General features: G+C 43.9%; 3 protein-coding genes across 7 annotated transcripts in view; all 3 read right to left on the bottom strand.

Annotated features, from left to right (window-relative positions):
* Nucleotides 1-653, bottom strand: part of atxn7l1 (ataxin 7-like 1) — a 33,411-nt gene extending 32,758 nt beyond the window's left edge. Inside the window, exon 1 of one of the 5 annotated variants that reach the window (XM_053650063.1) lies at nucleotides 291-653. In XM_053650063.1, the coding sequence (XP_053506038.1) occupies nucleotides 291-537 (247 nt within the window). In that variant the 5' untranslated portion in view covers nucleotides 538-653. Of the gene's footprint in view, nucleotides 1-257 lie in introns of all 5 variants that reach the window. The other 4 variants (XM_053650062.1, XM_053650065.1, XM_053650066.1 and 1 more) reach the window with 4 other exon arrangements.
* Nucleotides 654-699: 46 nt separating this feature from the next.
* On the bottom strand, nucleotides 700-8,128 carry sypl1 (synaptophysin-like 1). Its single transcript, XM_053650076.1, has 5 exons — nucleotides 6,915-8,128; nucleotides 5,069-5,187; nucleotides 2,754-2,958; nucleotides 2,467-2,655; nucleotides 700-2,375 (listed from the first exon to the last, which is right to left on the bottom strand). Exons 1-5 carry the CDS (start codon nucleotides 6,984-6,986, stop codon nucleotides 2,244-2,246), a joined length of 717 nt encoding a protein of 238 aa, XP_053506051.1. The 5' UTR covers nucleotides 6,987-8,128; the 3' UTR covers nucleotides 700-2,243.
* A 1,047-nt stretch (nucleotides 8,129-9,175) lies between these two features.
* On the bottom strand, nucleotides 9,176-24,648 carry nampt1 (nicotinamide phosphoribosyltransferase 1). The gene is made up of 11 exons (XM_053650483.1): nucleotides 24,228-24,648; nucleotides 20,971-21,127; nucleotides 18,881-18,984; nucleotides 17,988-18,116; nucleotides 15,272-15,430; nucleotides 15,046-15,182; nucleotides 14,385-14,610; nucleotides 14,104-14,223; nucleotides 13,863-14,003; nucleotides 13,268-13,402; nucleotides 9,176-12,598 (listed from the first exon to the last, which is right to left on the bottom strand). Exons 1-11 carry the CDS (start codon nucleotides 24,279-24,281, stop codon nucleotides 12,485-12,487), a joined length of 1,476 nt encoding a protein of 491 aa, XP_053506458.1. The 5' UTR covers nucleotides 24,282-24,648; the 3' UTR covers nucleotides 9,176-12,484.
* Nucleotides 24,649-27,866: the final 3,218 nt, after the last annotated feature.

Genomic DNA, 27,866 nt, shown 5'->3' with positions numbered 1-27,866 from the left:
GAAGCGGTTGTGCACGGCGTACACACGCACGCGCGCGCGCGCGCGCACACGCACGGGCCAAAGTTGGACATACTCGCAGTGGTGTGTGTCACTCACGCGCGCATCGACAGGGTAGAAGTAAGGCAGAAGCGCGTGAAGGCGACATGGCGGACGGGGCTGTGTGTTGAAGCCGCTCTCAGATACGTGCAGGACACGCAGCTATACGCGCAATCTCCGTAGGAAAAAATAACATAATCGATAACAAGTGCAAAACATACGTTAAATGCGGAGAACAGGACGACGGCGTGCACCTACTGTCCGGGGAGAGGAAGTCTGCCGCGCTGCTGAGGACGGGACGCGATTTGCTGGTGAACGGATCCGGACTTTGTAGTTGGCGAGCCAGCGTCGCCATTGCTCTTCCTTCTTGTTGCTCCCCCCCTTTTTTTCCTTCGCAGCCAGCCGAGCCAGAGTGGCGAAACGCGTGACGTCATACTCGGCTCTGCTCGGCTGTGCTCGGCTGTGTTCGGCTCTGCTCGTCACTGCATCCAGTTCATTCATGTGATAAAAACTTAACCCGAGTGTAGATATCCACAAGCAGCTTCACTCAGTGAACAAATACTTGACTGGCTGCATGCTATGTTGCCAAAAGTATGTGCACCCCTGACCATCACACCCACATGTGCTTCTTCCACAAACTGTTCCCACAACGTCTGAAGCACACAATTGTATAGAATGTGTTTGTACGCTGTAGCATTACACTTTCCTTTCACTAGAACTAAGAGGCTCAAACCTGTTCCAGCATGACAATGACCCTGTGCACAAAGCGAGCTCCATGAAGACGTGGTGTGTTAGGGTTTGGAAGTAGGTGGAGGAACTCGAGTGTCCTACACAGAGCCCTGACCTCAGCCCCACTGAACACCTTTGGATGAACTGGAACTGAAGCCTCCTCGACATACCAACATCACTAATGCTCTTGTAGCTGAATGAACACAAATCCCCAACAGCCACGCTCCAAAATGTAGTGGAAAGCCTTCCCGGAAGAGTGAGCTGAGGGAGCCAACCCCACATATGAGTGTCATGGTCAGGTGTCCACATACTTTTGGTCATCAAGTGTATCATATAATTATAACTGATGAGTGCTTAGGTGATTTAGATAACCTGGTAACTGACAATTAATATACATTTCATATATTTAAAAAAAAAAGAGGATTAAAAAAATGTATAGCCAATATGTTTTTTATATAAAGACATATTTGAGATGATCAGATTAATGAATCCATCAATCTGCTGCTGTAAAAAAAGCCAGCGTTTGAAATAAAGCTTAAGCTGTCTTACTGGAATATCGGGGCATTCTCTTCAACAAAAATGTTTTGTTTGTTCCCAGGGTGAATGGCAATCAGTGAAGTCACAGGGTAAAAGCACAAACAAAAGGTGTTTTATACCCACATTTGCTCACATTTCTTCGTTGTAGGAATGAGCTTTCTCAGTTAGTCAGATTCAATCTCACTTTATTCATTAAATATAAAAGATATTGCCACAAAAAAAAATGTATTAAAAGTTATAAACATTCACAGATATATAAGTAGTCAGGAAAAAAAAAGAAACAATACTCAAAAACAATGCTCAAGGTGTACAAGATTTTCCAAGTAAGACGTTTTCCTGGATGTGATATCGTCAGTGGTGCTCCCACTCCTCAGCTACTCGAAATGACCTTAAACAGGCTTAAACGGGCTTAAACAGTGGACTACAGCCAATTACGACCAATCTCCCAGTATATTTACTACATTTGGAAAAGCTGAAATGCACAGCTAAGTAAAAAAAAATAATAATGTATCAGGCGTGCTAGATGGTAGATTAGTGTTTGGTAAAAATGAATGTTGTTCCAGGAACATATTATACTAGAAGAAATCACATTCACACATGAATGAAAGCTGTAAAAAAAAAAAATAATAATAATAATAATAATAATAATAAAAAGTGCCAATGAAAATTTGATCACAGAAAAATTTGTTTTACAAATTGCATTTAACAAGGTAAGGGACTCTATGCTGAGGTTATATGTATGCAATAATAGATAAACTGGCACAGGTATAGAGTGGACTGTTCATGCTGACTATATATTTGAATGCATTTGAGTATGAGGAGAAAAAAAGAAAACAGAAAATGCTTACACAAATGAGGCAGAATCCTAATTCACTTTTGCAACAAAAGAGTCCTTGGAGCTTGTGGGTCGATATGGTCATGTGCTTGCCTGGGAGATGCCTCTAGATAGGGCCAGGGCCCCGTCCACGCTCTGCCTCCTGTTGAGAGTTGCGCGTCTGTGAATGCCAACAGGTCTCCTTGTAAACAAACCAGGCATTACCACTCCAGATGATCAGGTTCAGGAAGCCAAACACCTACACAAAACAGAAAATGCTGCAAATGTAACTAAATATGAACTTAATGAAATAAATGATGCACATCAGAAGAAATAGTCAACATACTTACCACTGATATATCCAGCGTGCGCATGCTGGAAAATTCTGTGACCTCACACGTGACAGGCTTTCTGCATAACGTCAGACTGGTGCTGATGCCCTCTGTGCCTGTGGCATGCTTGACCTTCTGCAGCCCTTGAGCCCAGGCCGATGCGGACACCAGCCACAGGAAAGCAAATGCTGTTGTCACCAAAAAATCCTACAAATCACAGAGACTGAAATAAAACACCATTTTCTCTTTGAGGTGTATGGTATAGATAATGCGTGTAAACAGCACTCAGTAATACTCATACTCACAAACACCGGGCCAAAGTTAGAGTCGTGGTATACGTGCATGTAGCCCACGTAAACCAACAGAGCTACCATGCAGTAGAGGAATGCCAGGACGGCCACGGCCACGAAAAACTCCACCGAGGACGAAGAGTCCCCCATCAGATGTGTTTCAGACGCGCTGCGGTTACACAGAGTGACATTGTCTTCAACCAGCAGCACTCGGTTTAACCTGTGTAAAGAACAGAGCAGGAACACATGTCAACATCCTGCGACTTCACTAAGAATCTGTCAGGAACCATGTGATCACTAGTAGTGGACACACACGCTCAGGAGCACGAGTAGGATTTTCTTCTTGTGTACACGCTTGTATGAACTATTTCCACATAAATCTATTTGTATCCAGCTTCATAAATGAGGCCCAATGGTATTGTAGTAAATTTTATATTATATATATATAAATATGCACCTATGTTTATTTTATAAGAGAGAGTTGCAGACTACTCTGTTTAAAAAAAACTTGTATTCCAGGGGACATGCTAATGTGTTTTTTGTGATGTTATAATCTATAGCACTATATCAGGGGTGTCCGATCTTATGTCCAATCTTGGGTGCAGGGTTTCATTCCAGCTAAGCACTAAGCCACACCTGAGTCTATCGAAAGCCAAGATCAACTGATTAAACATCTCGTCATCCCAGCCTGCCCCTCAATCAACCACGACCTCACTGTACAGCTCGGCTCAACCACACTCGAGCCAACCAGGACGGTCGGGAACCTCGGGGTGACTTTTGATGACAGCTTGACCTTTACAGACCACATCTCAACACCTGCACGGTCCTGTAGGTTCATCCTGTACAACATCAAGAAAATCAGACCCTACATCACCGAAAAGGCTACACAGATACTTGTCCAGGCCCATGTCATATCAAAACTGGACTACTGCAACTCACTACTCTCGGGCCTCCCGGACAGCTCCATCAAACCCCTTCAGATGATTCAGAATGCAGCAGCGCGCCTCGTCTTCAACCAGCCCGAGAGAACCCATGTCACACCCCTCTTCATCTCCCTTCACTGGCTTCCTGTAGCTGCCCGCATCAAGTTCAAGGCCTTGATGCTCACCTACAAGACCTTGTCTGGAACAGCGCCCTCCTACCTCAACTCTCTCCTGAAGGCTTACTTCAGCGTGGCGCAAGGTCCCTTACCAGAATCTTCACACTAACTGTCCCTCAGTGGTGGAATGAACTTCCAACCTCAATTTGGACCGCAGAATCTCTCACCATCTTCAAAAAACAACTAAAGACCCACCTCTTTTGGAGCCACACATGATTTTATGGAGATGCCAGTGATCCTGACCCTTTCTGCACTCCAGACCTGCCTGATCCATCCTGATGCCCTACCTCTGGATGGAGCTCTCATCAACAGGAGGCTACAGCCTGGAGATCGCTGAGGACGGTACCACTTGAAGTACCATGGAAATGGATTTGGACCTCAATTCCACATGGACGTTCTTGCTGTGGTTGCTGGGACTACAGTTGCTGCGATGGCCTTGGGACTGCATTTACCTCTTACAGTTTTACACTCAGGTCTCCTTTAGTGAACAGTGGACTAGTTCAACAAACAGACTTCATATAAAACCCATAATGAACTTTCTTTTACTCTCACACTATCCGTCGTTACCCAGATGAGGACGGGTTCCCTTCTGAGTCTGGTTCCTCTCAAGGTTTCTTCCTCTTAACAACTCAGGGAGTTTTTCCCTCACCACCGTCTCCACCGGCTCGCTCAATAGGGATCAATTCACACGCTTAAAATCCATATCCTGTGTTTATATGTTTCTGTAAAGCTGCTCTGAGACAACGTCCATCGTTAAACACGCTATACAAATCAAACTGAATTGAATTGAATTGAACCTCTTCCGTGAGCACTTAACTAACCCCTACAATGCCAACCCCCACATTATTTATATTAAAAAATAATAATAAAATTAAAAACCTACTCTGGCTCTTACACCTCGACTCTGCGCACTTTGTTTCTCTAGAACTCAATTATAAATCTTGTACAGTAGCACTACTTGTGTTGTTCTCCGCTTGATATATCGCTTTGCTTGTATTTCCTCAGTTGCTTTGGATAAAAGTGTCTGCTAAATAAATAAATGTAAATGTAAACAGGTGGAATCAGGTTTGGCTCCTGCTGGATCGGAATGAAAACCTCTCCGGATAAGATCGGACACCCCTGCGTTATACCGTCTCATGACGCTATGGTTTCCCATCGCACTAGTGTAGTAACAATAGTCACAGTGTATTCAAATGAAAGTTAATAGTGTTTCTGTATCGTTAAAACCTACCTGAATGGGTATGTGAAAGTGGCATTAAGGGTCTCGTTTTTTCCATCGCCACAAATCAGGGAAATCACGTTCCGGCCAGTGTAACCGCCGCAGCATCCAAAGGCAAACAGAGCCGCAAACTGGTCAGAGAAACAAACAGATCAGGTATAAAAGCCGTTCAGAGTCACATGGGGTTTTATCATTAATCTTTATAGCTCGTATACATTGGAAGGAAATGGCGTTTTCCAGGACCGTGGTGCAACACAAAAAAAATAACCCAAACCCTATACACAACAGCATGAGACGAGACAGGACTAGACAGAACAACAGAGTAGTGTTCTGTAAAAATAAACATGTAAATAAGTGTTAACAGCAATATCGGGTAAAAGCTAGCAGCAAGGGTCTCGTAATAGTAAAAAGTGTCTTATAGCAGCATTATAGAACATTATAAGCTACTGTACATAAGCAGGACAGGTATGTTGCGCTAGCTCGGTGGTGAAGGTAATTCATTACTGATTGGAAGGCTGTGAGTTCAAATGCCAGCACTGTCCCTGAGCGAGGCCCTTAACCCTCAACTGCTCAGCCCTTTCCCGTCCGCGAGGTGCTCTGGAGAAGAGTGTCTGCTAAATGCTGTAAACGTAAAGGTACACACTGACACATCGAGTGCGGATATATAGGTAGCTTTGCAGTTAAGGTTTGTTTGTGTATGTGTTCAATTTACCCAGCGCCTTTCTGACTCCCAAGCTCGTTTTAGAAAATATCTAACACAAATGACCACCCATAGTCTCTGCAGTTACCCCGTGGGCGGGTATGTCACGAAAGGACCTGAAAACAGTGTGTGGCTGTGAGGTGGTGTGTAAGGATGGACAAGCTGAGAAAGTTAGTCAGGAGCAAGGCAGTGAAGCGCTTTGAAAGCAGCTGATACATGTGATATGAGCTGATTTTCCTAGTGTGTGTGTTCAGTACTCTATGTACTGAGCTTGTTCTTGTTGTATCTGGTAAACCAATAAAGAAAACATTACACTACAATACGAGAGCTTGTGTGCTACTGGTGAGCTGAAATCCCAAGACGGACAAAGAGCGAGTGTTGTTTTCACAGATTATTGAAGTGTGTATAACTGGAAACGCATCCACAGTCTCACACAGCAGAAATATAGGGAAGGGTTATATTACATATCCATGTCCCAGTCCGCAGCGCTTGGTTTAAACATCTGGTATACAGTTTTAAATGGGGTTTGCTGAATCACCAGCTCCTGCACAGAGCAGACTTCTGCCAGATGTTCTGCTTCTTTGTACGAGCTGTTTGCTGACTCATGAACTTTTGTTGTTGTTGTTGTTAGGAAAAAGCGCAACTTTATGTGGTGCCATATAACTAGACCACAAGAATAAAACCTGAGCATGATGTGTGTTTTTATGTTGATCTGTATATCAGCTCTGCTTTTGCTTTTTTAAAGTGATCTAACAAAAGTCTCCAGGAGAAAAGGAGGGTCCTGCTCTGAGGGAGGAATGTGCCTGGTGCTGGGAAAAGCACTTCTCTTGCAATTCCTGCTGAGCAAAATGGCTCCAAGGATCTAATCGATGACTACTAAAAGATCAGCCAGGGAAAGGTATGAGAATGAACACATGCAAAAACAAACACATCTATTTGTAAAGATTTTTTTTTTTTTTTAAAAAACAAAAAAACCCCCACCAGATAAAAAGGTGGAAACAACCCTGACGCATAACAGGAGATCATGCAAACACTAATCGAAAGAAAGAAAGAGACCTCTTACAGATGGATTATAATGTGTTAGTTGTTGAGGCTTTAAGTGCTAAGTCCAGCAGAAGGAGTGCAGAATGGAGCGGATGAGCAGTGCGCCTCACTTACCCACTCCACCAACTTGATGAAGCCCAGTGGCTCTTTAACAGGGCTCAGGTTTACCCGAAATCCCGTCTGCATCTTTGTGTAAAAACCTCCTAGAAGACACGGCGAGATGAGACAGAAGCTGGAGTCCAAACTGTCTCTCCGGTGCAGATTACACTTTCTGACAGGGTGACGTGGTTTTCCCTCCCTAACAATGCTGCCCCTCCTCCTCCTCCTCCTCCTCGAGACTCACAAAGCAGGACTAATCACGTTAAGGGTTAACACACACACACACACACACACACACACACACACACAGAGTAACAAAGTTATACTAACATCCAATTCATGTTTTTCATTTGAAATTGCACTTTTTGATTTGAGATAAAAGTTTGATACGCATGTTGTAGACTCCTACAACTCAACAACAAAAGGGCGGTCTGATCTCATCTGATCTCATTTCAGGCTGCTCTGATTTTCCCAGACTGACCTGTGGACGATTTTTCTGAATGTAGGTCATTGGAAAGAATAATCTGAAATCAAGTCCAGAGGCGATAAAGATTAGCCATGTGAACTGGAGCTAAAGCAGAATTCCCCACATTCCTTCCTTCCTTTCCCTCTTGCAGCACACACACTGCAGTAAAGACACTGAAGCAGAAAGACCAGCAGGCCAGCTCTACTGAAGGACATATGTGGGTCTATGAACACCGGATTTCCGGTGAGAATCACCTTCTTATGGGGAATCGTGAAACCTTCAATAAAGTCACAAAGTGACCAGATGATGTAGTATTTGATAGACTATAGACTGAAAACGGTTGTTATACACCCACCTTTCTTCTTCTCCCCTCTTAAACATGTTGGTCGTAGCTTGAATACGCTAGCAGAATGAAGTACAAGCCAGTGTTCAGATGTGGAAGCTGGGTTAGTGGCACGGAGTTAAAGCATAGAGTGAGCGCACGTCCACACTAGTCTAGTATTCAGTCTTTGTAGTCGCAGAGGTAGAGATATGGTGTCCGTGGTGTATTTCTGGCTCAGTGTTATTATGTACTTTATAACATATATAACTTTATAACATCTGGCACTGTTAGTGGTACTGTAGCTACTGCTGAGTCCATGAGTATTTGTTCACAGTGAGGGTGAGGGTGAGGCACAAGCCCAGAAGATCACACCGAGTTCGGCCACGGCGGCCGGGTTCCTGTGGTCTAGGACTTTGAAAATGATTGATTGAAACACAATGAGCTCCATGGTAGCATCTGCGGTGTCATTTTATCCATGGACAGAGATCCATGAGCTTTCTCTCTGGCACAATAGATCGCATAGAGGGGCGGATGTTTGAAAGCCACCGAAGCGCTCTTTTTAACCATTCTAGTGCTGCCACATGTCGGGCGTTGCAATCCGGAGCCACTGCTCACGTCCCAAGTGCAGACCATTCCTGTTTTTGTAATGGCGCAGGCTCTCGGCAAAAGAACCTGAGCACGTAATCACAGCGCTCTGTCTATATTTTTAACGCTATGGCTGGTGGAGAAATCTCAGCGTTAGCAAGCCAACCAACATGGCATCGTCAAACGTTATGGGTCAAATGCCACGAGCAGCTCTCATCCACGGGCCTGCTGGAAGGATAGACGAGGCATGAGAAGGTAAAGCAGAGGCTCTGAAGGAGAGAACATTGTGAGATCAACAGCGTACAGTGGTGGAACACTGATGGAGGCAGTGCTTAGACAGGCCCGCTGCTTAGTAGACTGCGGTGGAACAGGATGAAACCAAAGCGTAGGATAGTCTGCGTGGAAACCCAACACATTTTAGCACAATCCAGCTAACGTCACAATCTGGTGCGGCGTGTCACAAGCTAGTCACAGAGATCAGAGTTTTTTCCTTCGTTCTGATGTTTGATTTGAACATTACCTGAGGCTCCTGCCCTGTATCTGCCACATGATGGGCTGTTCAGAGAACTACATGAACGTGCAGGTGTACATTTGTGACTTTCTTGAAAGTCTTGTCGACGCATGTGCAGGCACACGAGGAGATATCCTGGAAATTCTGACCCCTGAAAGTAAAGTATACCTTCACTCCCCTTTCAAAAAACTACAACCCATGCGATATTGCTTTTTATTTACAACTCTCAGTTGTACAATCGTCGTCTTTCTTAAAATGTCAGGTTACGCTAATGTTACGCTACTGCTTGACTGAACACTAGGGAACAAAGAAGCTGTGTTTATGTCAGTTATCATTTTCAAGGCATTTACATTGAACTTCCATGAAAATAAAGAAAGAAGTAAAACACCATAGCAAAGAGAGATGGTGGGACTTTAATGTGCTGACAGTTTTGTACCTGCCAGTTTAGTTCAAAATATCCGAGGTTCAATGAAAAAAAATAATACATCGGGACATCCAACATATACATAAATCTATCAGACAAATTAAAATGAGCAGGCATCGTCAACTAAGTCTAGAGCCACAAGACTACACACCCCCACACACACACCCACACACCCACACACACCCACACACACACACATCCCCTACCCCAAGGCTGACTGAACAAATTCAGCCATAACGAAACTTAGCAAATAAATGGATTCTTTGCTTGGTATAAAATGGGAATTAGACAAAAATAAGAACAATATACTTCTATTTCCTCTAAGCAACCAGCTCTCTTTAAATAAACAATCATTATATACAAGAGAGAGGCATTTTGGCCACGTCATATCATATATATGGATATTTACGGTGAGAATTGTGGCAATATTTACTTCAGTCATAAAAAATAATGATTATGGAGTTTGAATGAACAGTTAGTATACAAAATACTGAAGCCAAGCTGTTCTAAAAGGATTCTCATTAAATAATAAAACCGACATTTCTTTTGTTCTCTACATCATAGAAAACATAGGCATGTGACATTTGTACTTGTACAAAAAAAAAAAAAAAAGTTACCACCCCCCCTTAACAAGACACAGCTACTTTACAGTGTTTACACTAGAGAAGGTTTCTACAACGATTTAAACATCTAAGCAAGGGATTTGGATAGTTTCCTCCGAGGAAGAGAAATTAACCTAAGATGAACAAGGCCAAAAATTAACATTTTAAAAGTGCATCCCTTCAAATTAGCCATCTCATTTGCATAAAGAAATAGCATTGGAAATAAAAAGACCTGGTCCATATACATGGTGTTCCCATTCAGCAACGTTTCACATCTCTCTCTCTCTCTCTCTTTCTCAGTCTGTCTCTCTCTCAGTCTCACTCTCTCAGTCTGTCTCAGTCTCTCTCTCTCTCTCTCTCTCTCTCTCAGTCTCTCTCAGTCTGAGGCCGGAGGGGAGACTCTGTCTCTCCGCCATGGCGTCAGGTGTGTACCGGACAATGGAGAACAGGTGGAGGAGGTTCTGCTAGCGGTGGGAGAGCAGGTCGGGTGTGAGAACATCTACTCCGCCTCCTGTATGAACAAAGCGGTGGAAATTTTCCTGAAGAAAGAAAAATTAGCCAATACCCTTTCTGAAAGTGGAATATGGCTGAAAGGTGTTATGCTACACGTTACCCCTCTTTCTGTCCCTGAGACGGGGGTCGTTATCTCTAACGTGCCCCCCTTCATTAAAAACGAGCTGATAATGACGGAGCTGGCCCGCTTCGGAAAGTTCTCCAGCCCCATGACTGATATCCCGCTCGGCTGTAAAAACTCTGCAGTGAAACAGGTCCTGTCTTTCCGCAGACAGGTGTATATGTTTCTAAATAACCGCGACCAAACGCGAGACGTTCATTTTCAGTGTAAACACGGCGACAGCAGCTACACCGTTTTCGACACCACCGAACGCCTGAGGTGTTTTGGGTGTGGGGAGATCGAGCATAAACGCCTGAGCTGCCCACACGGAGCTGTGCAGCCGAGGAGCTCCGGGGGCGACACGGCCGGGGTACAGCAGCAGCGGCGACGTGGAGACAGCCAGCGGGGGGGACACCGGAGAACAGGAGCCTGGGGCAGACGGGGGTAACGACATACCGGAGCCACAGCTAGAAGAGGTCAGTGCTGAACATACCAACACCACTGAAACAAACACAGCACTCAGTGATAATACTGACACCCGTGCCCATGATAGCAACAACACCATCAGACAGCATTCATAGCAAACTCTACACCACTACTGCTGTCAGAGCTAGTGACTCCACACAACAGAAAGAGAAGAACCCACAGGTCAACAACACTGAGAGCAATAAAACTGAACTGGAAACAAAAAGGGAGAAGACGGACAAGGTGGAGGAATCGTCCAAACAGCCACAGCACAATGTCGAGATGTTGGAGGACTCGGGCCCAGAGTGCAGCGCAGGAGCTACAGGAGAGGAACCCTCACAGACATGGAGGAGGAAGAGGTCACCCCAGATCAACCACACACTTTTAACTGTCCGGAACAATTCTACACCACAGAACAGATTAACCGGGTTCTACAACTGACTAAAGTGATGATTATCATCTGATTGTAAGACAACTTCACCGCACTGAGCATCTTTGGCTTTTTTGGTGGAATTTTGAAATAAAAAATTTAGACGTCAAGACCTGCGCCATCCCGTCGCAGAGCGCGGCCCACAGGCTGGAGCACGAGCCCGTGGCATAGGGCGCGGCCAACAGGACCTGGCTCTACACCTGGCGAGGTGGGCGGCTCTGGAGGAGAGACTGACGGCTCTGCACGCTGAGGTCGATATGCTCTGGCTGGAAGTTCAGCGCATAGGCCGACTAGTAGGACAAGCTGGCGCAGGCCCAGATGAGACGAATGATCCGGAAGCAGGAGGGTGACCCCTCCCAGCAGATGGAGGTGGTGCACAAAGGTGTTTTTTTCCAGCTGCACCCCATAACTGCTGAAAATTGATGTTTGTTTATTTGCTGTATTTACGGCTGAAAATTTCTGTTTAACATTTACAGTCTCTCTCACTCTGTCAGTCTCTCTCTCTGTCTCAGTCTCTCTGTCTCAGTCTCTCTGTCTCAGTCTCTCTGTCTCTCCCTCTACCCTCAACCGAGGACATGAAAAGATATCTACAGCTTTAGTTTTTTTAGGATACAGTCTCTCACAAATGTCTGGGCGAACAGTAAAGCCTGGTCACCCATTTGGTCATATATAATTACACTGCCTCATCAAGACTATTGAAATGGAAAGTTTCTCAACTCCAGTTCTGCAGCTCCACTGAGCCGAACAGTTTCACGGTTTCCCAGCTCCCCACACACTCGTTATTAAGCCCTTAACGTCAGGTGTGCTGGAAGCAGAGAAGCATGGAGTGGAGAAACTGACCATTTCAATCTTGTCTTGTTTGGGGGTTTTTTTACCCAACGTTAAAAAGAGACAGTGAAGCTTTATAGAGTCTGTAAACTGAAAAACAGCTGCATACACACAACACAGGGTACAGTGAGACTATCTCTCTCTCTCTCTCTCTCTCTCTCTCACTTCCGCTCTTTTATTCTCCATCTGTTACATTCTGTCGTTTTCTTTATCAGTGCTGGGGCTTTTTTTTTTTTTTAAAAAACATCTCCAACCTTGTGGAGTTAAGAGGTTTTAAAGGAGGGAGGGGAAAAAGGAGTGGGTGTGTTTAGGACGGGAGGAAAGAAGCTTTTTGGCGTCTCAGTGAAGCAGCTCCTCCACTTCACTCTGCTTGAGCCTGGCATTGTCTCTGACCTCGTCAAAGGTGTAGGTCTTTACTATCTTCCCGTTACGGAAGACTGTGTGCAGCAGATCCTGCAATGGAAGGAAATTCAGTGAGTGATGGGAGATTTTACTCTGTCCAAAAGCAACCACACGTTCAACCTCAAACAGTTCAAATCATCAGATTCGAGAAACTACAGTCTCGTATATTATATACAGTATCTCACAAAAGTGAGTGCACCCCTCACATTTTTTTACACTGTTACACAAGTGTAAAAAGTGTCAAATTTACACAAGTGTAAAATTTACACTGTTACACAAGCTGTACACTCACTACTTTACATTGTAGCACAGTGTCATTTCTTCAGTGTTGTCACATGAAAAGATATAATCAAACATTTACACAAATGTGAGGGGTGCACTCAGTTTTGTGAGATACTGTGTGTATATATATATATATATATACACACAGTCTCATGTTGCTATATATTTTAGTCCCTGTATGTGAGCTGATAACGCATTAGAAGGAGCGCATTAACATAAACCTTTCGGATCGCTCGAATTACTACCAGAAGTACTCTCAGATCCGTGCTGTTAATCACCACCGTCAGATTCGAGCGAACAGCATTGTGGTATAAAGCCAAAAACGATACATGTTAAAAGTTGCACAATAATAATAATAATAATAATAATAATAATAATAATAATAATAATAATAATATGAACTGTCATTATAGAAAATAAAGAGGGAAAGAATATTACCTCTCCGTACTCCTCTAGCTCACCCTTCCCCTCCTCTAGGGTCACATAATCTCCTCCCGGTGTCATATGCAGAGACAGGCGACCTTTCTTTGACCTCTTGTTAGGGTCTGCTACAGGGTCTTTGAAGACATTTACCTGCGTACGGGAGAAAACAGATCACATGTTTAATGCAGTAACAAATGGCAAAGACTGGGATTTGGAAAAGATCATTATTTTTGGAACTGGAAATGTTTACATATAAAGAAACTTGGCAGGGTTGTGTTTTTTTTTGTTAGGATTGACTTTTTTTTTTTTTTTTTTAAATATTTACAATAGAAGTGATTTTTGTGTAAAAAAGAGTGTTAAAGCACAGCTTTTTTTTAGTGGTATCTGCTGAAGATAAAAGTGGTATATCCTGCCGTCTCTAATTGTAATTGGTATGTGTTTATAATGGCCTTTTCTACGTTTACTGAACTGAGAGACAGCATCAGTATCTTTGGATACGAGAATCCGCTGAACGTCTAAACGGTTTTCATTCATTTTAAATCAAATAAGAGCAAATAATCAGTAATCAAAGTCGAACATAAGACGCGTCACTGGATGCCAGAAATCTCACCCCCAGTCCGTTCGTCACCACGTAGCTGCACTTGAAGGAGCAGTTAAGAAGATCTCGGGTGAGCTTCTGCAGAAGCGCGCCTCCTGATCCGAACGCGATGTTTTCGATGCTCCACCTGTGCTCCTTCATCCCCTCCACTATCTACAGCATAATCAAATACAAAACAAAAAAATGACCACCAGCTAAGCCAGAAAACCACAGCTGACATTCAGTGTATAGAAGCCTGGAAGAGAGACTATACCTCCTGCAGGGTATTGATGTCCACACCATCGCCCTGAATGACCCGAATGTAGGGAGGAAGCACCTTGTAGCCCTTGGAGTTCTCGACAGGAGGAAATTTCTTGCCTAAAATCTCCAAGACCTGTGGGATAAGGCGGCAATAATCTGAGCCGTTTAACCTTGCGGATTATTGTAGTACAACATCTAACGGATTTTTTTGTTGTTGCAAACACGGCCAAAAAGTTAACGGTTCTCAATATTTTGGCCTCATTTGACCACAATACAATTCCATTACTCAGTCACCTTCAGTACAGTGTGTAGCGGGTTCCCTGAGTCCGGGCGCACTAGCAGAGGAGCATCCGCACTCCGTTTCTCCACCAGCTCCCTCAGGTCCTCGCCCCAGATCTTCTCGCAGGCGTTGTAGATGTCATAGCTGTCACTGACTATGGACACGGGCACCGAGGGGAACTGCTTCACAATGTGCTCAAAGGCATCCTTCTCGTGGTCTTTCCCCCACGCTGTGATTGTGCTTCGGAAGAAAAGTGGAAACATGGGGACAGACGGAGTTGGATTAATATTTTATACGAGCCTACTGATAATACTTTAAATGCAACCAACCATGGGTTCGCTTTAAACTTATCATCACGGTAGCTGTAAATTCATGAGAGCCACAAGGGGGCAGCACAGTCCACAACGTGGATGTTGGCAATGATGGCTCTGTAGCATACCCACAATGCATTTCATGATGAATTTGAGCAGCACTAATGTTCCAGAATGCAGAGGGCAATTCTGCCATAAGCACTCTAGGATAAGCACACACTCTCGGAAGACTGTATGAAATGTACTGTAACCTGGGGAGATATTGAGGGCTATACAGCCCAAGCCAGAATATGCTTTGTTGTCAATAAAAAGCTAAACAGGAAGTCGAAACCATTACTGGTGACTATGGTCAAGTCAAGCCTACCTGTGTTCTGCAGCTGGTACAGAAAATCCAGGCACTGGGTCTTTGGTGCCATAGTACTTTTTAACAACTCCAATCCCAGCCACCGTATCCGTTCCTTTGAAGTTTACCAAGTGTGCCGAGGCGCCAATACCTGCAGTCTAGAAGCAAGAGCAAATAACATTTCTCTGCTTATGTGGATCCTTTCATTAAAATGTAAACCGTTGACGAGAAGACATTCTTAAGTCACCTCTTGTGATGAAACTCCTCTGTAGCCAAAGTCATGCAGCTTGTACTCCAGTCCCTCCAAAGTTCCTGACGTTTCCATGAGATGCTTGGCCAGGATCTTCTTCTGCTCACGGGAGTTCGTTGCGACCGTGATGGGATACCAGCTCTGAACCAGGATGGTCTTTTGGGAGAAGACATTAGGAGAGCTGTTTATAGCCATCATTGGACTTCGAAGTCACATCACAGCCATGATGTTGTCTTTAGATTGGTATTAAGCGTTAGATTTTGTATCACAGGAATGCTGGAGTATTTGTATGCATCACTAGGTGCAAGTTAATTGGCTGTTTAAAGTGTTCCTGAGTGCATCGTTATTTTTATTATTACTGCACGAGTAATGATGTATGATTGCACAAGCCGCCTCAGCTCTGAACTCCTACTGAGGATGTACACCGTTATTCAACAGCGATGCTGATGAACGCGCTGAGGAAGCCATAATGCGAGTCGTGTAGCAGGAGATTAGTCAGGCCTTACGGAGTCTCACTGCGCATGGAGAAGGCAGTCAGATGCCTGGAAAACCAGCAGCTATAATGTGCAGTCATATGTCACAAATCAGGTGTTACCATTCCTTCTCTCAGGAAGATAGCCGTCTGGGAAGTAATGCGCTACTACCGAAGCTGACCTCAGTGATTACTCTAAAACGTGTTTAAACCCTTTCAATTCGCACACTAAGTTGAAGGGTCTATCTGCTTCGTATCTACAAAAGTAGCACTTGCAGTGCCGTAACATCAAGAATAGGATAAGCAACGTCTGGATTAGAGACGACACAGTCTGGAAGCCAAGGGTGTTTTTCCAAGGCCTCTAAATTTACCCACTACACAATCAGTTGGCCTGTGAGACATACAGCACCGTCACTACAACCAGGAGAAAAAAACCACACAGCAAAAATAACCCAGGACAAACACGCTGTATTCTCTACTGGTTAACTTCTGACATCATCTCCATGTAAATGTAAGGTTGGATCCTGCTGTCAGGGTGACTCAGCATATCTCACACAGTGATACCATTAAAGCTGTGACACCTGCGTCTAGACAGTTTAGAAATCTAGCGGGTTACTAAATGACTGTAAATCGTATGCATTTCCAGTGCTGTTTCTACTGAACCTGCTGCTGAAATGCACTGTACAACATCATTCGATCAGAGTTCAATGGGATCAAATCACGCTGATGTTATTTGTTAATTGCGTTGAACCAAGAACTTGTTCTAACAAAAACAAAAACTGCCTCTGGGATAATTAAAGCTGCCTCTTGGAGAAATAATACCTCCATTGTAAGACTAAAAAAAAAGCCTGCAGAATTAGCAGAAAGGCAATGGAAGCGCACAACGCCTATGTTTCAGCAAGCGATCTTTAAAACCAGCGTGAACATTCTTAATAATGAAATGAGGTCTGCTAGAAAATCATACTTTACAAGTTTACTCCACAGCCACAAGGACAACCCCAGATTCCTCTTCTCCACCACAGATAGATGGGAAAACCCCTCACCTCAAATATCATCAGACCTTTTCACTCAAGAGTGCAATCGGTTTTCAGCGATAAAATTACTATCAGAAGGCAAAACATATTCAGCACTAACCCCACCCCCAACCCTCCACAGACTGGCGTTAAAAGTAATCTATCCTCGTTCTCAGTGAGTCGGCCCGAACACGCTCCTCCAGGTTACATCACTTATCAATTCTTCTAGCTGCTCTCTCGACACATTACCCACCAGCTTTCTTAAGTTGGTTTTGAATTCATTATTACCAGACATCCTGAGCACTGTTAATCTGTCCCTCCGGCAAGGAATTCAAGACAGATATTGTTAGGCCTCTGCTGAAGAGAAACAATCTTGATTCTTCTGTGCTCGGTAACTACAGACCTATCTCTAATCTTTCTAATCTTCTCATTTCGTGGCAAAACAATAAATAAATAAAGTTGTGTCTGTACAGCTCAGTAACTCTCTCAACACCAACAATCTCAACCAGACATTTCAGTCTGGCTTTCGGTCCAACCGTAGCACAGAAACTGCTCTTCTGAAAGTATTACATGGTCTCCAACAACACAAGCAATCTGTCAGTTCTAGTTCTTTTAGATCCTCAAACCAGTTCACTTTCCATACTTGAGTTTACTTGTAGTCTTTTATTTATTCTAGTTTATTTGCTTAGCCTTTTACTTATCGGATTTTATTTCCCTGTATCTACTGTACGTCTGTAAAACATCGTGCTATATAAATAAAAGCTTTACTTACTTACTTTGTTAGTTGAACACAGTAAGATTGAGTTGTAACCAAACCATGACCTCTGACACCAGGCTTTAGTACTCGTTTCCATCCAGCCTTACACGTGCGGATGTGGCACTTTCGATATGTTACACAAAAAAGTGCCAGCCAACCAAACAACCCAAGAAAAGTGTTATCATATAAAATAATATATTACCGCTATCAGCCGAGATAGAAACTCAAGGACAATTAGTCAGAAATTCTTTAAAGCCTATAAACAAGCACAAGGACACACACACACACGAGCGTAGAGAGGGGAGTGAACCTTGATTCAGCAATGCTGTTCCATTTTCCTTGAAAGACGCGTTTTGTTTAGTTTTTTAATATCAAAAACGTATCCGGGAGGAGCGCGAGCATGCTGTTGCTCATATTACCGTCGGTGTACTCATTTGGGAAAATTTTATCATAGTGACCAACACTACTGACCTCTACCCAATTGGTGAGCCAGTAGCATTCAGGATCCGTGCTCTCCACGGTGAAGAGGACATTTCCACGTGGAATCACACTTCCCTCCGGCACAGCCTTGATCTCGATGGGCAGATGGCCATCATACTTCTAAAGTCAGAAAGCACACACACACACACACACACACAAAACAACACTCCCGTTCTATAAACATGATACAGATCTTTTTCATGATCCCAGTGCAAAAAAAAAGTACATTAGTAGTAATATGGTAATAGAGTGATAGTGAAGAGCCAAGCTTTTCTTAGCCACTTTGATCAACGGGAGTCATTAATCAAGCTGGATACGTGACAAAACCCCTGTTCTTATCATTCTCCTGCTCCTGAGTGTGTGTAAATTACACACAAGAAGAATAACTAATGTAAACCTCGACTTGATTAACTTCCAATCATATAATGTGCAAGGATTACTGCATGTATACATCTGGAATATACTGTCAAGTTTAAAGGTCTTATTTTCATTACGTCCAGACGCCCTTACCCAGAGCGACTTATAGAAGAGCTTTGGAGTCTCGATCAAAATCACATCCTCGTGCTAGTTCACTAGGTCAGGGACTAACATTTTTACACACAACTTCACTAAAACTCTGATAAAAGAGGCCAGTGCATACGTGCATATACATACACACACACACATGAAATAAATAATATAACATGAAAGAGGTTAGCACTTGAAGTTTTGAAGTTTGATGTTTAAATAAGTGTCAGTCTGTGAAAACATAAAAATACTGCAAATATAGTCAATTTAACACTACATGAACAAATTAAAAACACCAGGTTAGTGTCCAGACCAACTGGTGAGCATGCGGTCATTTAAAAGACACCATTTTCTGTCTGAAAACCCCAAACACTTACCTCAAGTATGTAGTTCCAGCCTTTCTCATTGAACACATCGTCTTGAAAGTGTTCTCGGTACACCTCCCTTGCCTCCTGAATCCTCTCAGGGGTGATGACCTTCCCTGTCAGTCATGAACGATGACATAATGAGTGTCAGTGAGTGAGAGGATATAAAAATCATAGCACTTTTCTAACAGATGGTGCTGGTTTTTTGTTTTTTAACTGCATTATCGTATCCAAGAATGCAGGAGGAGTTCTCGGGTGGGAACGGGTGCCTGTCTGGTACTCTTAGTACCCTGGCAAGAAGAGTGACCAAATTCAGCATGGCTGTTTAGTTAGGTATACATCATTTGACAATGAATTTTAAAAAATGCTGTGTAATAGAAAAGCCCTACAATCATTCAGTGTTCAATACAACCACAAACTACAGCTAGTATTCCAGCACTAAACTTCTCTTCCACAGCCTCTCCACATCCTCCCTCTACCTCGCTCTAGCTCCCTCTACCCCGCTCTACCTCGCTCTACCCCGCTCTACCTCGTTCTACCCCGCTCTACCTCGTTCTACCCGCCTCTATCTCCCTCTACCCCGCTCTACCTCCCAGTAGCTTCCTCTACCCCGCTCTACCTCGTTCTACCCGCCTCTATCTCCCTCTACCCCGCTCTACCTCCCTCTACCCCGCTCTATCTCCCAGTAGCTTCCTCTACCCCGCTCTACCTCGTTCTACCCCGCTCTACCTCCTTCTACCTCACTCTACCTCCCTCTACCCTGCTCTACCTCGTTCTACCCCATTCTACCCGCCTCTATCTCCCTCTACCCCGCTCTACCTCCCTCTACCCCGCTCTACCTCCCTCTACCCCGCTCTACCCTGCTACTACCTCGTTCTACCTCCCTCTACCCGCCTCTATCTCCCTCTACCACACTCTACCTCCCTCTCCCCCGCTCTACCTCGCTCTACCCCGCTCTACCTCGCTCTACCTCCCTCTACCCCACTCTACCTCCCTCTACCCTGCTCTACCTCGTTCTACCCCGTTCTACCCACCTCTACCTCCCTCTACCCCGCTCTACCTCCCTCTACCCCGCTCTACCCTGCTCTACCTCGTTCTACCTCCCTCTACCCGCCTCTATCTCCCTCTACCACACTCTACCTCCCTCTACCCCGCTCTACCTCGCTCTACCCCGCTCTACCCCCCTCTACCATGCTATACTTTTAATATCTCATTCTGGTAACTTTATTATTTTGAATACATCCCTAAAAAGAAAAGTTAGTGATATGACACTACACAATGTCCTCTTTATTAAAGGTATTTTTATTACATCTATAAATTATTACTGGATTATCATGATATATTTATATTCTGGCATCAATTTATTAACATTATCTTTATTACAGGTGATTTTTAATGCACTGACCAAAGTTTCATGAAAACAGAGAGAGCCAATCGTGCAGTTACAGGTCAAGAGCTTCAGTTAATGTTCACATCAAACATCAGAATGAGGAAAAAGTCCCTGTGAAAAAGTCCCTGTGATCCCTGTGACTTTAACCGTGGCGCAGTTGTTGATATCAGATGGGCTGGTTTGAGTATTTCAGAAACCACTGATCTCCTGGGATTTTTTCGTAATAGGTAAAGACATTTTCCTGATTACAAAATGTACCTCGTGATATTTAGGGTTGCGTCCAACAAACAAACGAGGAACTAAATGGTACAAAAACAGGTAATAAGTCTGTTATTCAGTGGTTAGAAGTTAAAACACCTAAATGCCTAAAGCTGCCTAAACCTTCACCAGTTAAGTGTGCTTTCCTCACATGGATCGAGTTGAATGTCAGGCTCTGATCGAGATGTCTGATAGCGACGTGCCATAGAGAATCAGACGTATGAATGATTGATCTCAGCTATGGAAATAACCACGATTCCCCTGCACCACAGCGGCTAATCCCACTTTAAAATCCTATCATGTTATAATGTTTTCAGACGACATATAGTCAAAAACCTCCACATTTAAGCGCGGGATGGGATTTTCCTGGCCGCCACACGCACATGGACACAAACTGTTAATACAGGGACGCATAATACAAAAATGACACATTAAAAATCCACACCGCAGATACCTTTTAAATATTTGTGAAGAATGTACTGCAAGCCATAGAAGACGGTTTTGTCATATTTAACCTTCCGGGTCTTGGTGGGATCCGTCTTCTTCTCGCGGCATTCGAAGTAGGAGTACACTTTACTAGTGTTCGGTGGGTACTGTTTATAATGCGTGACCTGTAGGAGACAGCGAGAAAACAACCAAGAGTCAAACATCATGTTCGTATTCGTCCTAAACTCGAAATACTGGTCCGTAATTTCCTACTCTAACCACACACACACACACACACACAATTACTGCCTACCAGCGTCCTGTACTGTACAGAGTGTGATCTGAAATACATGCTAGGACTGTGCACAAACCCCTCTGGAGTTTGCACCGACTGGTCAGACACACCGGTGCAGTTCCCCTGAGCGTCTCCTCGACCTTGTCTTTAAGGGCGGCACCAGACGGACAGAAAGCCGCAGAAGGAGGTCGCTCCGTCACAGGCTTCCGGCTTCCATTTTGGTCGTCACGGTTACACTTTATCCATGCACGCTCACTTTTTGCCGTCTCTCTCTCTCTCTCTTTCAGGAGAGCTGAACAGCTGTGGCCAGGCTGAGCATGCGCACCAAAAGGAGGAGGGGAACCACATGTTCTCCATTCTGAGGACACAGCAACGGTGAAGAAGTACTTACGCGTTGCGTTGCGTTGGAAAGCACGGTATAGCCACGTATCTTGTGAAGAGGTGCTTCAAGATCAAGATTTAATCCAAGGCCACGCGGGTTTTTAACTCATTCTCACCACACAGATGATCTGCTCGTGTCTCCATGATAGTACTCTACGCTGCTGAGTAGGTCCGGTGTCAGCTGACAGCTCTCTGGTTATTTAACAAAAAGTACTTTCTCCAAACCAAACACAAGTCATTCCGACCTATCCCAGTGCCACCTCACACACTGACCGTACACAGCAACACAGACATGTTGCAGTGATGCTGACCAACACGGACATAAGAGCAGCTGAGTGCCAAATGGAAGTGTAAACATAAGCACATAACGTCTGCACTAATACCTGTAATAACTGGTAACTACATATCCCATATGTACACAACAGCAGTCTTACTTAGACACTAATGTTGTCTTCCCCCTCCCCCACCTCTTTTTCTACATCTTCACACAGTACCACTGCTATTAACTCCATCTATCTGTGTGTGTGTGCGTGTGTAGAAGGCACGTGTATCTCACACACCCAGCCATGTACTGTCCGTTTAACAAGAGCACTCGCTACTGTCGGTTCGGTTCGCTCCGTACATCCTTCACCTAGGCCAAAAAGGACCATCAGGACAAACGCAGAGTTTTCAGCTTGTAAGGCTCTTTTCCAAACTGGCTGCTAGGTTCAAGGTGACCCTCTGCATTGAAGGACCACACCGAAGTGCAAACCAACGTTGCCGAAAATACAATAAATCCCTACACAACCTTAAATAAGAAACATTATCGAAGGACACATCTATCTGACACACCGTGGAATGAAAAGCGCACCATCTCAATGCTCAGGACATCCAGGTAAGTGGGAGTATGAAACACGAGGACATGTGGGCATGCAAAGAAAACATTACTCCTTAATACTGCGAACGAGACTCCTGCGTTCCTCATTCAAGATCTCACTGTACTCGCATTCACGAGAACGAGTGTCATGATCATTTCAACATCTATTCCCTTCAAACATTTTATTAAATTAAAAAAGTTCTATCACAACAAATATCCATAGCAGGATTTGCGTGACGTGTGGTACCGTGTTTTGTTCGTGAAATAACCGGGAGTCAGTCGTCACTCATATCCCGGCGCAACGCTTCATTTACTGTAAACATGTGAGCCCAGCATCAGGTTACGTTCAGGCCTGGGGGACGTGACGACAAATCGCTGAGCGCTCAGTGACCATCGGCAGAGGTCTACAAAACTTCGAAAGCATGTGTTTGCAGATACATGTGTAGACGGAGCTAGGGTTCAGAGCATTGTGTCATCAGCGAGATAAGGAAACTGGAGTCTTTCCAGGTGTACACAAACGTGTAAACACCTGGTCCCACGTGACTCAACCGGCTGTAACTAAACCGTCCTGACGTGATTATAGACGTTCCTTTGAAGATAACTGAAATAGAAAACACACCACAGCAACACACAGTCAGCATGAGCGAAGTCATCAGTCACCTTAGCTTTGTTCGGATAATCAATTATGCAAAGGGTGAGCTGTGACATCTCAGATACCAGTGACCTCTCACTGTGTGTGTGTGTGTGTGTGTGTGTGTGTGTGTGTGAGATTGAGAGTGCAATGTTCAGTGTGTTTCACACACATCAGCTATATGAAGCTATGAAAATAAGCTGAGTAACTGTGTGTGTGTGTGTGTGCACGCGAGTCATCCTCATGTCCTTCGTGCATGAAGCTAGTCCTTATTGAAGTGCGCATTTCCATAACAGACTGGTCTGTACACTGCAGTCGCTTTCACTTTCCTGAAAGCCAGATGTCTTCGATAGCTTTCAGTTTTGGTTCCACGACGTGTCGAATCATCCTGTGTAGCCACGCGAGGAGCTCATGAGGTTGGCTGCAATTATTCATCTTCCAGCGTGATGGCTTGAAAACTGGAGACGGCTCCTTACCTTCTTCACCTGCCTGTCTGCTGTCTTCCTGCAAAAAATACATGGTACACCCTACCTGCCATCACCTTCTCCTGGCCTACCGAAATCACACACACACACACACACACACACAGAGAGAGAGAGAGAGAGAGAGAGAGAGACAGAGACAGAGAGAGATACAGAGAGAGAGACAGAGAGAGAGATACAGAGAGAGAGAGAGACAGACAGAGAGATACAGAGAGAGAGAGAGAGACAGAGACAGAGAGAGATACAGAGAGAGAGAGAGAGACAGAGAGAGATACAGAGAGAGAGAGAGAGACAGAGAGAGAGATACAGAGAGAGAGAGAGAGACAGAGAGAGAGAGATACAGAGAGAGAGAGAGAGAGAGAGAGAGAGACAGAGAGAGAGATACAGAAAGAGAGAGAGAGATACAGAGAGAGAGAGAGAGAGAGAGAGAGAGAGAGAGACAGAGAGAGAGAGAGATACAGAGAGAGAGAGAGAGAGAGAGAGAGACAGAGAGAGAGAGAGCAGCCGCGACACAGCGTGACGGCCTGGACAATACGAAAGCACCTTTCCCTGTTTCATCATTCAGCATCCAGCGCCTTCTCAAGGCCAAGCCGCTCACCCTGCACCTTCAGCCCGACATAACCCATAAGCGTGTCCTTACCTTGTACGAATCAGTGGCTAACAATATATTGAAGTCCGAATCCCTGGTCTCCATCTTCCCCTTGACTGGAGGTGCCGCTGTCAGCTCCGTTGTTCTCGACGCTCTCCACCGGGGGAACTCACAACCAAGCACGTAGTTACACAGGGCGGGAGAAGAGCGCGTGCGACAGGGCGGGGCTTATACAGGGAGTGGAGCGGTTGCTGGTGACGTCGACTATTGGGCGGGGCAACCCGACCAGCCCTGTGTCTTATCTAAAATGGAGGATGTATGTGCGGTTATACTGATCTCATTTCGCTCTGACCTAATGGTGTCGCTTTAACCTGGGCTGTTGTTAAGTACAACAGTACACGTTATGATTCTGGAAGTGCACTGGATATTCTTTTATTCGCAAACATGTATATTTGTATTGCAAAAAGTCTGAAAGTGATGCAGTGATCAGGCTGCGCTGCTTCCGGACAATATGGCAGCAGGCGGACTGGAGTAAAGTCCGTGTGACGTTCGAGGTTCCATATTCGCGGAGATGCGGAAATGAAGGGACCGTCTCTAAAGTTACACACCACATTGTTAAACACGATTCTAACTTCAATAACATTTGAAGGGAATGACTTACAGTCATTTAACCAACTGTACAGTGTTCCTCTAGGTGTCAGGTATGATTCACACCTCTTAGATTTCTGATATTTAACCCTACAATGCATGAACCAAAAAAACCTTCACGAATGCATAAAGGGGGTCAGAATGGTTTTCTTCAAAAAATAGACGTCCTCTCTCTCTCTATATATATAGTAAGGTTAAATATAAAAAATCTAAAAGGTGTGCGTCATACCTGACACCCAGATGAACACTGTACAGTTGGTTGTGTGACTGTAAGTCATTCCCTTCCAATGCTATTGAGCTTGAAATGATGGTATATTTTGTGTATGGGCCCATTCTGCAGTGAAATTCACGTCTAATTTAAATGTGATGTAATAGCTTATTTTGATAAATATCAAAAATCTAAGAGGTGTGCATTATATCTGACACCTATATGAACACTGTACACTTGGTTATATGACTGTACGTCATTCCCTTCAGTCAATTATTTCAAATAATTGAAATTAGAAACGTGTTTAACAATGTCGTATGTAACTTTAGAGACGGTCCCTTAATTTCCACATATCCGCGAATATCGAACCTCGAACTTCACACCAACTTTATTCCAGTAGCAGGCAGCGTCAGGAGAGCCAGGTGCCCTTTACAGGCTAGTGAGGGTGTACTGGAAAGAACCGCAGGGCTATTAACAGAGTTAGGAGAGGGGGGGCAGGGGGGGAAACCCGAGATCAGAGTTAGACCTATGTCGTCAACAGTTATAGAAAGGAAAGGGAATGATGTCTAATGGCACTATTTGTTATCACACATGATGATGATGTCACAGAAATGAGGGTTGTGGTTTCTTCCTCATATCATCTCAGAGAGGTTTTCTCCTCACCACCATGGCCTCTGGCTTGCTCATTAGAGATACATTTATCCATTTAAAATGCACTAGGGCACAGGTACCCCACCTGGTCCTGGAACACATCTTTTGTGTTTTCATTGCTCTCACTTGCTCTTTTCATTGCTCTTTTCGATGCACATCAGTTTTCCAGAATCTGAATTTGGCAATATTGTAATTAGTACTGAGTCATGTAAACATTCCCCCAAAATAAAAAGATTCCCCAAATCTCTCCAGAGTGATATGCCTGTATTAATCAGAAATGTGCTGCATGTAAACACCTTTTTCAGAAACTCCACTGAAAGGAGATATACAGGTGCGTCTCAAGAAATTTGCATATCGTGGAAATGTTCCTTTTTTCCCCCTGTAATTTAATTCAAAAAGTGGAACTTTTCATGTATTTTACATTCATTACACATAGAGTGAAATATTTCAAGCCTTTCTTTTTTTTTTTTTAAATCTCAATGATTACGACTTACAGCTCATGGAAATCAAAAATCCAGTATCTCAAAATATTAGAATAAAGAATTTATTCATCCACCAGATCATCCACCAGACATGATCTCCGGGTGGACAAATTGAATGTCTAAAAGAGGAAAACAGCAAATAACTTGTTTGCGCACTAGATTGTCTGCATTTATTGAATAAGAGACAGAAAAAAAGTTAAAATATGAACTTAAAAATAAAACAAGTCTTTGCCAAATCACAGAAATTCTTATCTGCTGTTCTGTGACTGACATCTCTACATATGACATGTATACGAATAACAAGAACTGTAGATCGAATTAGTACATTAGTATTCTACTAATTTAATTCATTTAGCTGAATTTTAAAATGAAGAACCTATTGAAGAACCTGCAGTATGAAGGATGGAGGGCAGGTGCAGCACTGTCAGCTGACATGTGTTGTGCAGACGAGACACCTGCAAAGGAAACTTGTCAAGTCTGCGATATTACAGAAATCAAAGCACGAAAGACACTGACTAGAATGCCAAATATTTATTCAAATTTCAATTCATTTTGTAGCTTGCAGTCATGCAGTTAGGAAGAGTTGACAGATAATTAGGCAGTGTAGCCCAGGCTTTACTACGAATCATGTAGCCCGTTATGAATACTGCATAATTAGCCCTAGTACTTTAACACAACTAAACACTGGAGCCTGTAGGAAAGACTTATTCATTACCAGTTCATCACTTAGCAACTAATGTTTCCACAAATACATTAACCGCACCTGTAACCAATGACTCCTTTAATACCTTTTACCTCGAATGTGTATGCCACTGCACCTTTACATCCGGTAGTGAAAGTCAAGAAACCTAATAAACTGGCCACATTCTGCGTATTATCATAGTCTGCCTAATAATAAATCAATTATTTACATAATACAACCATTATTAAAACAGGTACACAGCCTAAATGTAATAAAATAAAGATTACCATCTGGAGTATTTACATATGGTGTAAATCTAGTTGAATGTACCATGACACATTCATTCTGATTAACTGATGTCTAACCTGGCAACACAACCCATCCTGTAAATTAAACATGGGCTGGCTAAACACTCACTGCAAGAAATGACACCTTAGAAAGTGAAAACATCTTGAATATAACAACAATTTGTCTACTGTCTTCCATTTTAAGGTCACTATAAACCAAATATAAGATTCTTAAACCAACTTCTTGATATTTTCAAGCTTTCAGTTGTCTTATAATTGACAGATAATTTCGCTTGTTTCTTGAGATAAATGAGAAATGAGCAAAATTATCTGCCACTACATGTTAGCACGTTCGCCTCACACCTCCAGGGTCGGGGGTTCGAGTCCCACCGGGGCCCTGTGTGTGCGGAGTTTGCATGTTCTCCCCGTGCTGCGGGGGTTTCCTCCGGGTACTCCGGTTTCCTCCCCCAGTCCAAAGACATGTATGGTAGGCTGATTGGCGTGTCCAAAGTGTCTGTAGTGTGTGAGTGTGTATGTGATTGTGCCCTGCGATGGACTGGCACCCCGTCCAGGGTGTCCTCCACCTTGTGCCCCATGCTCCCTGCGATAGACTCCAGGTTCCCTGCGACCCTCTAGCATAAGCGGTATAGAAAATGGATGGATGGACCTGCCACTACACCGAAAGTGTTTCAAGCTTGAAATGAATCAAACTGTATAGAAATAGCCCTGGGC

Source organism: Ictalurus furcatus, chromosome 19 (genome assembly GCF_023375685.1).
Source record: "Ictalurus furcatus strain D&B chromosome 19, Billie_1.0, whole genome shotgun sequence".
Lineage (NCBI taxonomy): Eukaryota > Metazoa > Chordata > Actinopteri > Siluriformes > Ictaluridae > Ictalurus > Ictalurus furcatus.
Note: the sequence above shows the minus strand (reverse complement) of the source record. Positions and strands in the feature narration are given on the sequence as shown.

Bases quoted from the DNA above. Each gene is read 5' to 3' on its own strand.
- sypl1 (XM_053650076.1), bottom strand. From the start codon at position 6,986: ATGCAGACGGGATTTCGGGTAAACCTGAGCCCTGTTAAAGAGCCACTG. The intron at 2,959-5,068 runs GTAGGTTTTAAC...TTCTTTACACAG, and splicing joins ACTTTCACATACCCATTCAG to GTTAAACCGAGTGCTGCTGG. The intron at 2,656-2,753 runs GTGAGTATGAGT...TGTGATTTGTAG, and splicing joins CTAACTTTGGCCCGGTGTTT to GATTTTTTGGTGACAACAGC.
- nampt1 (XM_053650483.1), bottom strand. From the start codon at position 24,281: ATGGAGACCAGGGATTCGGACTTCAATATATTGTTAGCCACTGATTCG. The intron at 14,224-14,384 runs GTGACTGAGTAA...CTTATCCCACAG, and splicing joins CGCTACACACTGTACTGAAG to GTCTTGGAGATTTTAGGCAA. The intron at 12,599-13,267 runs GTAATATTCTTT...CTTCCATTGCAG, and splicing joins AGCTAGAGGAGTACGGAGAG to GATCTGCTGCACACAGTCTT.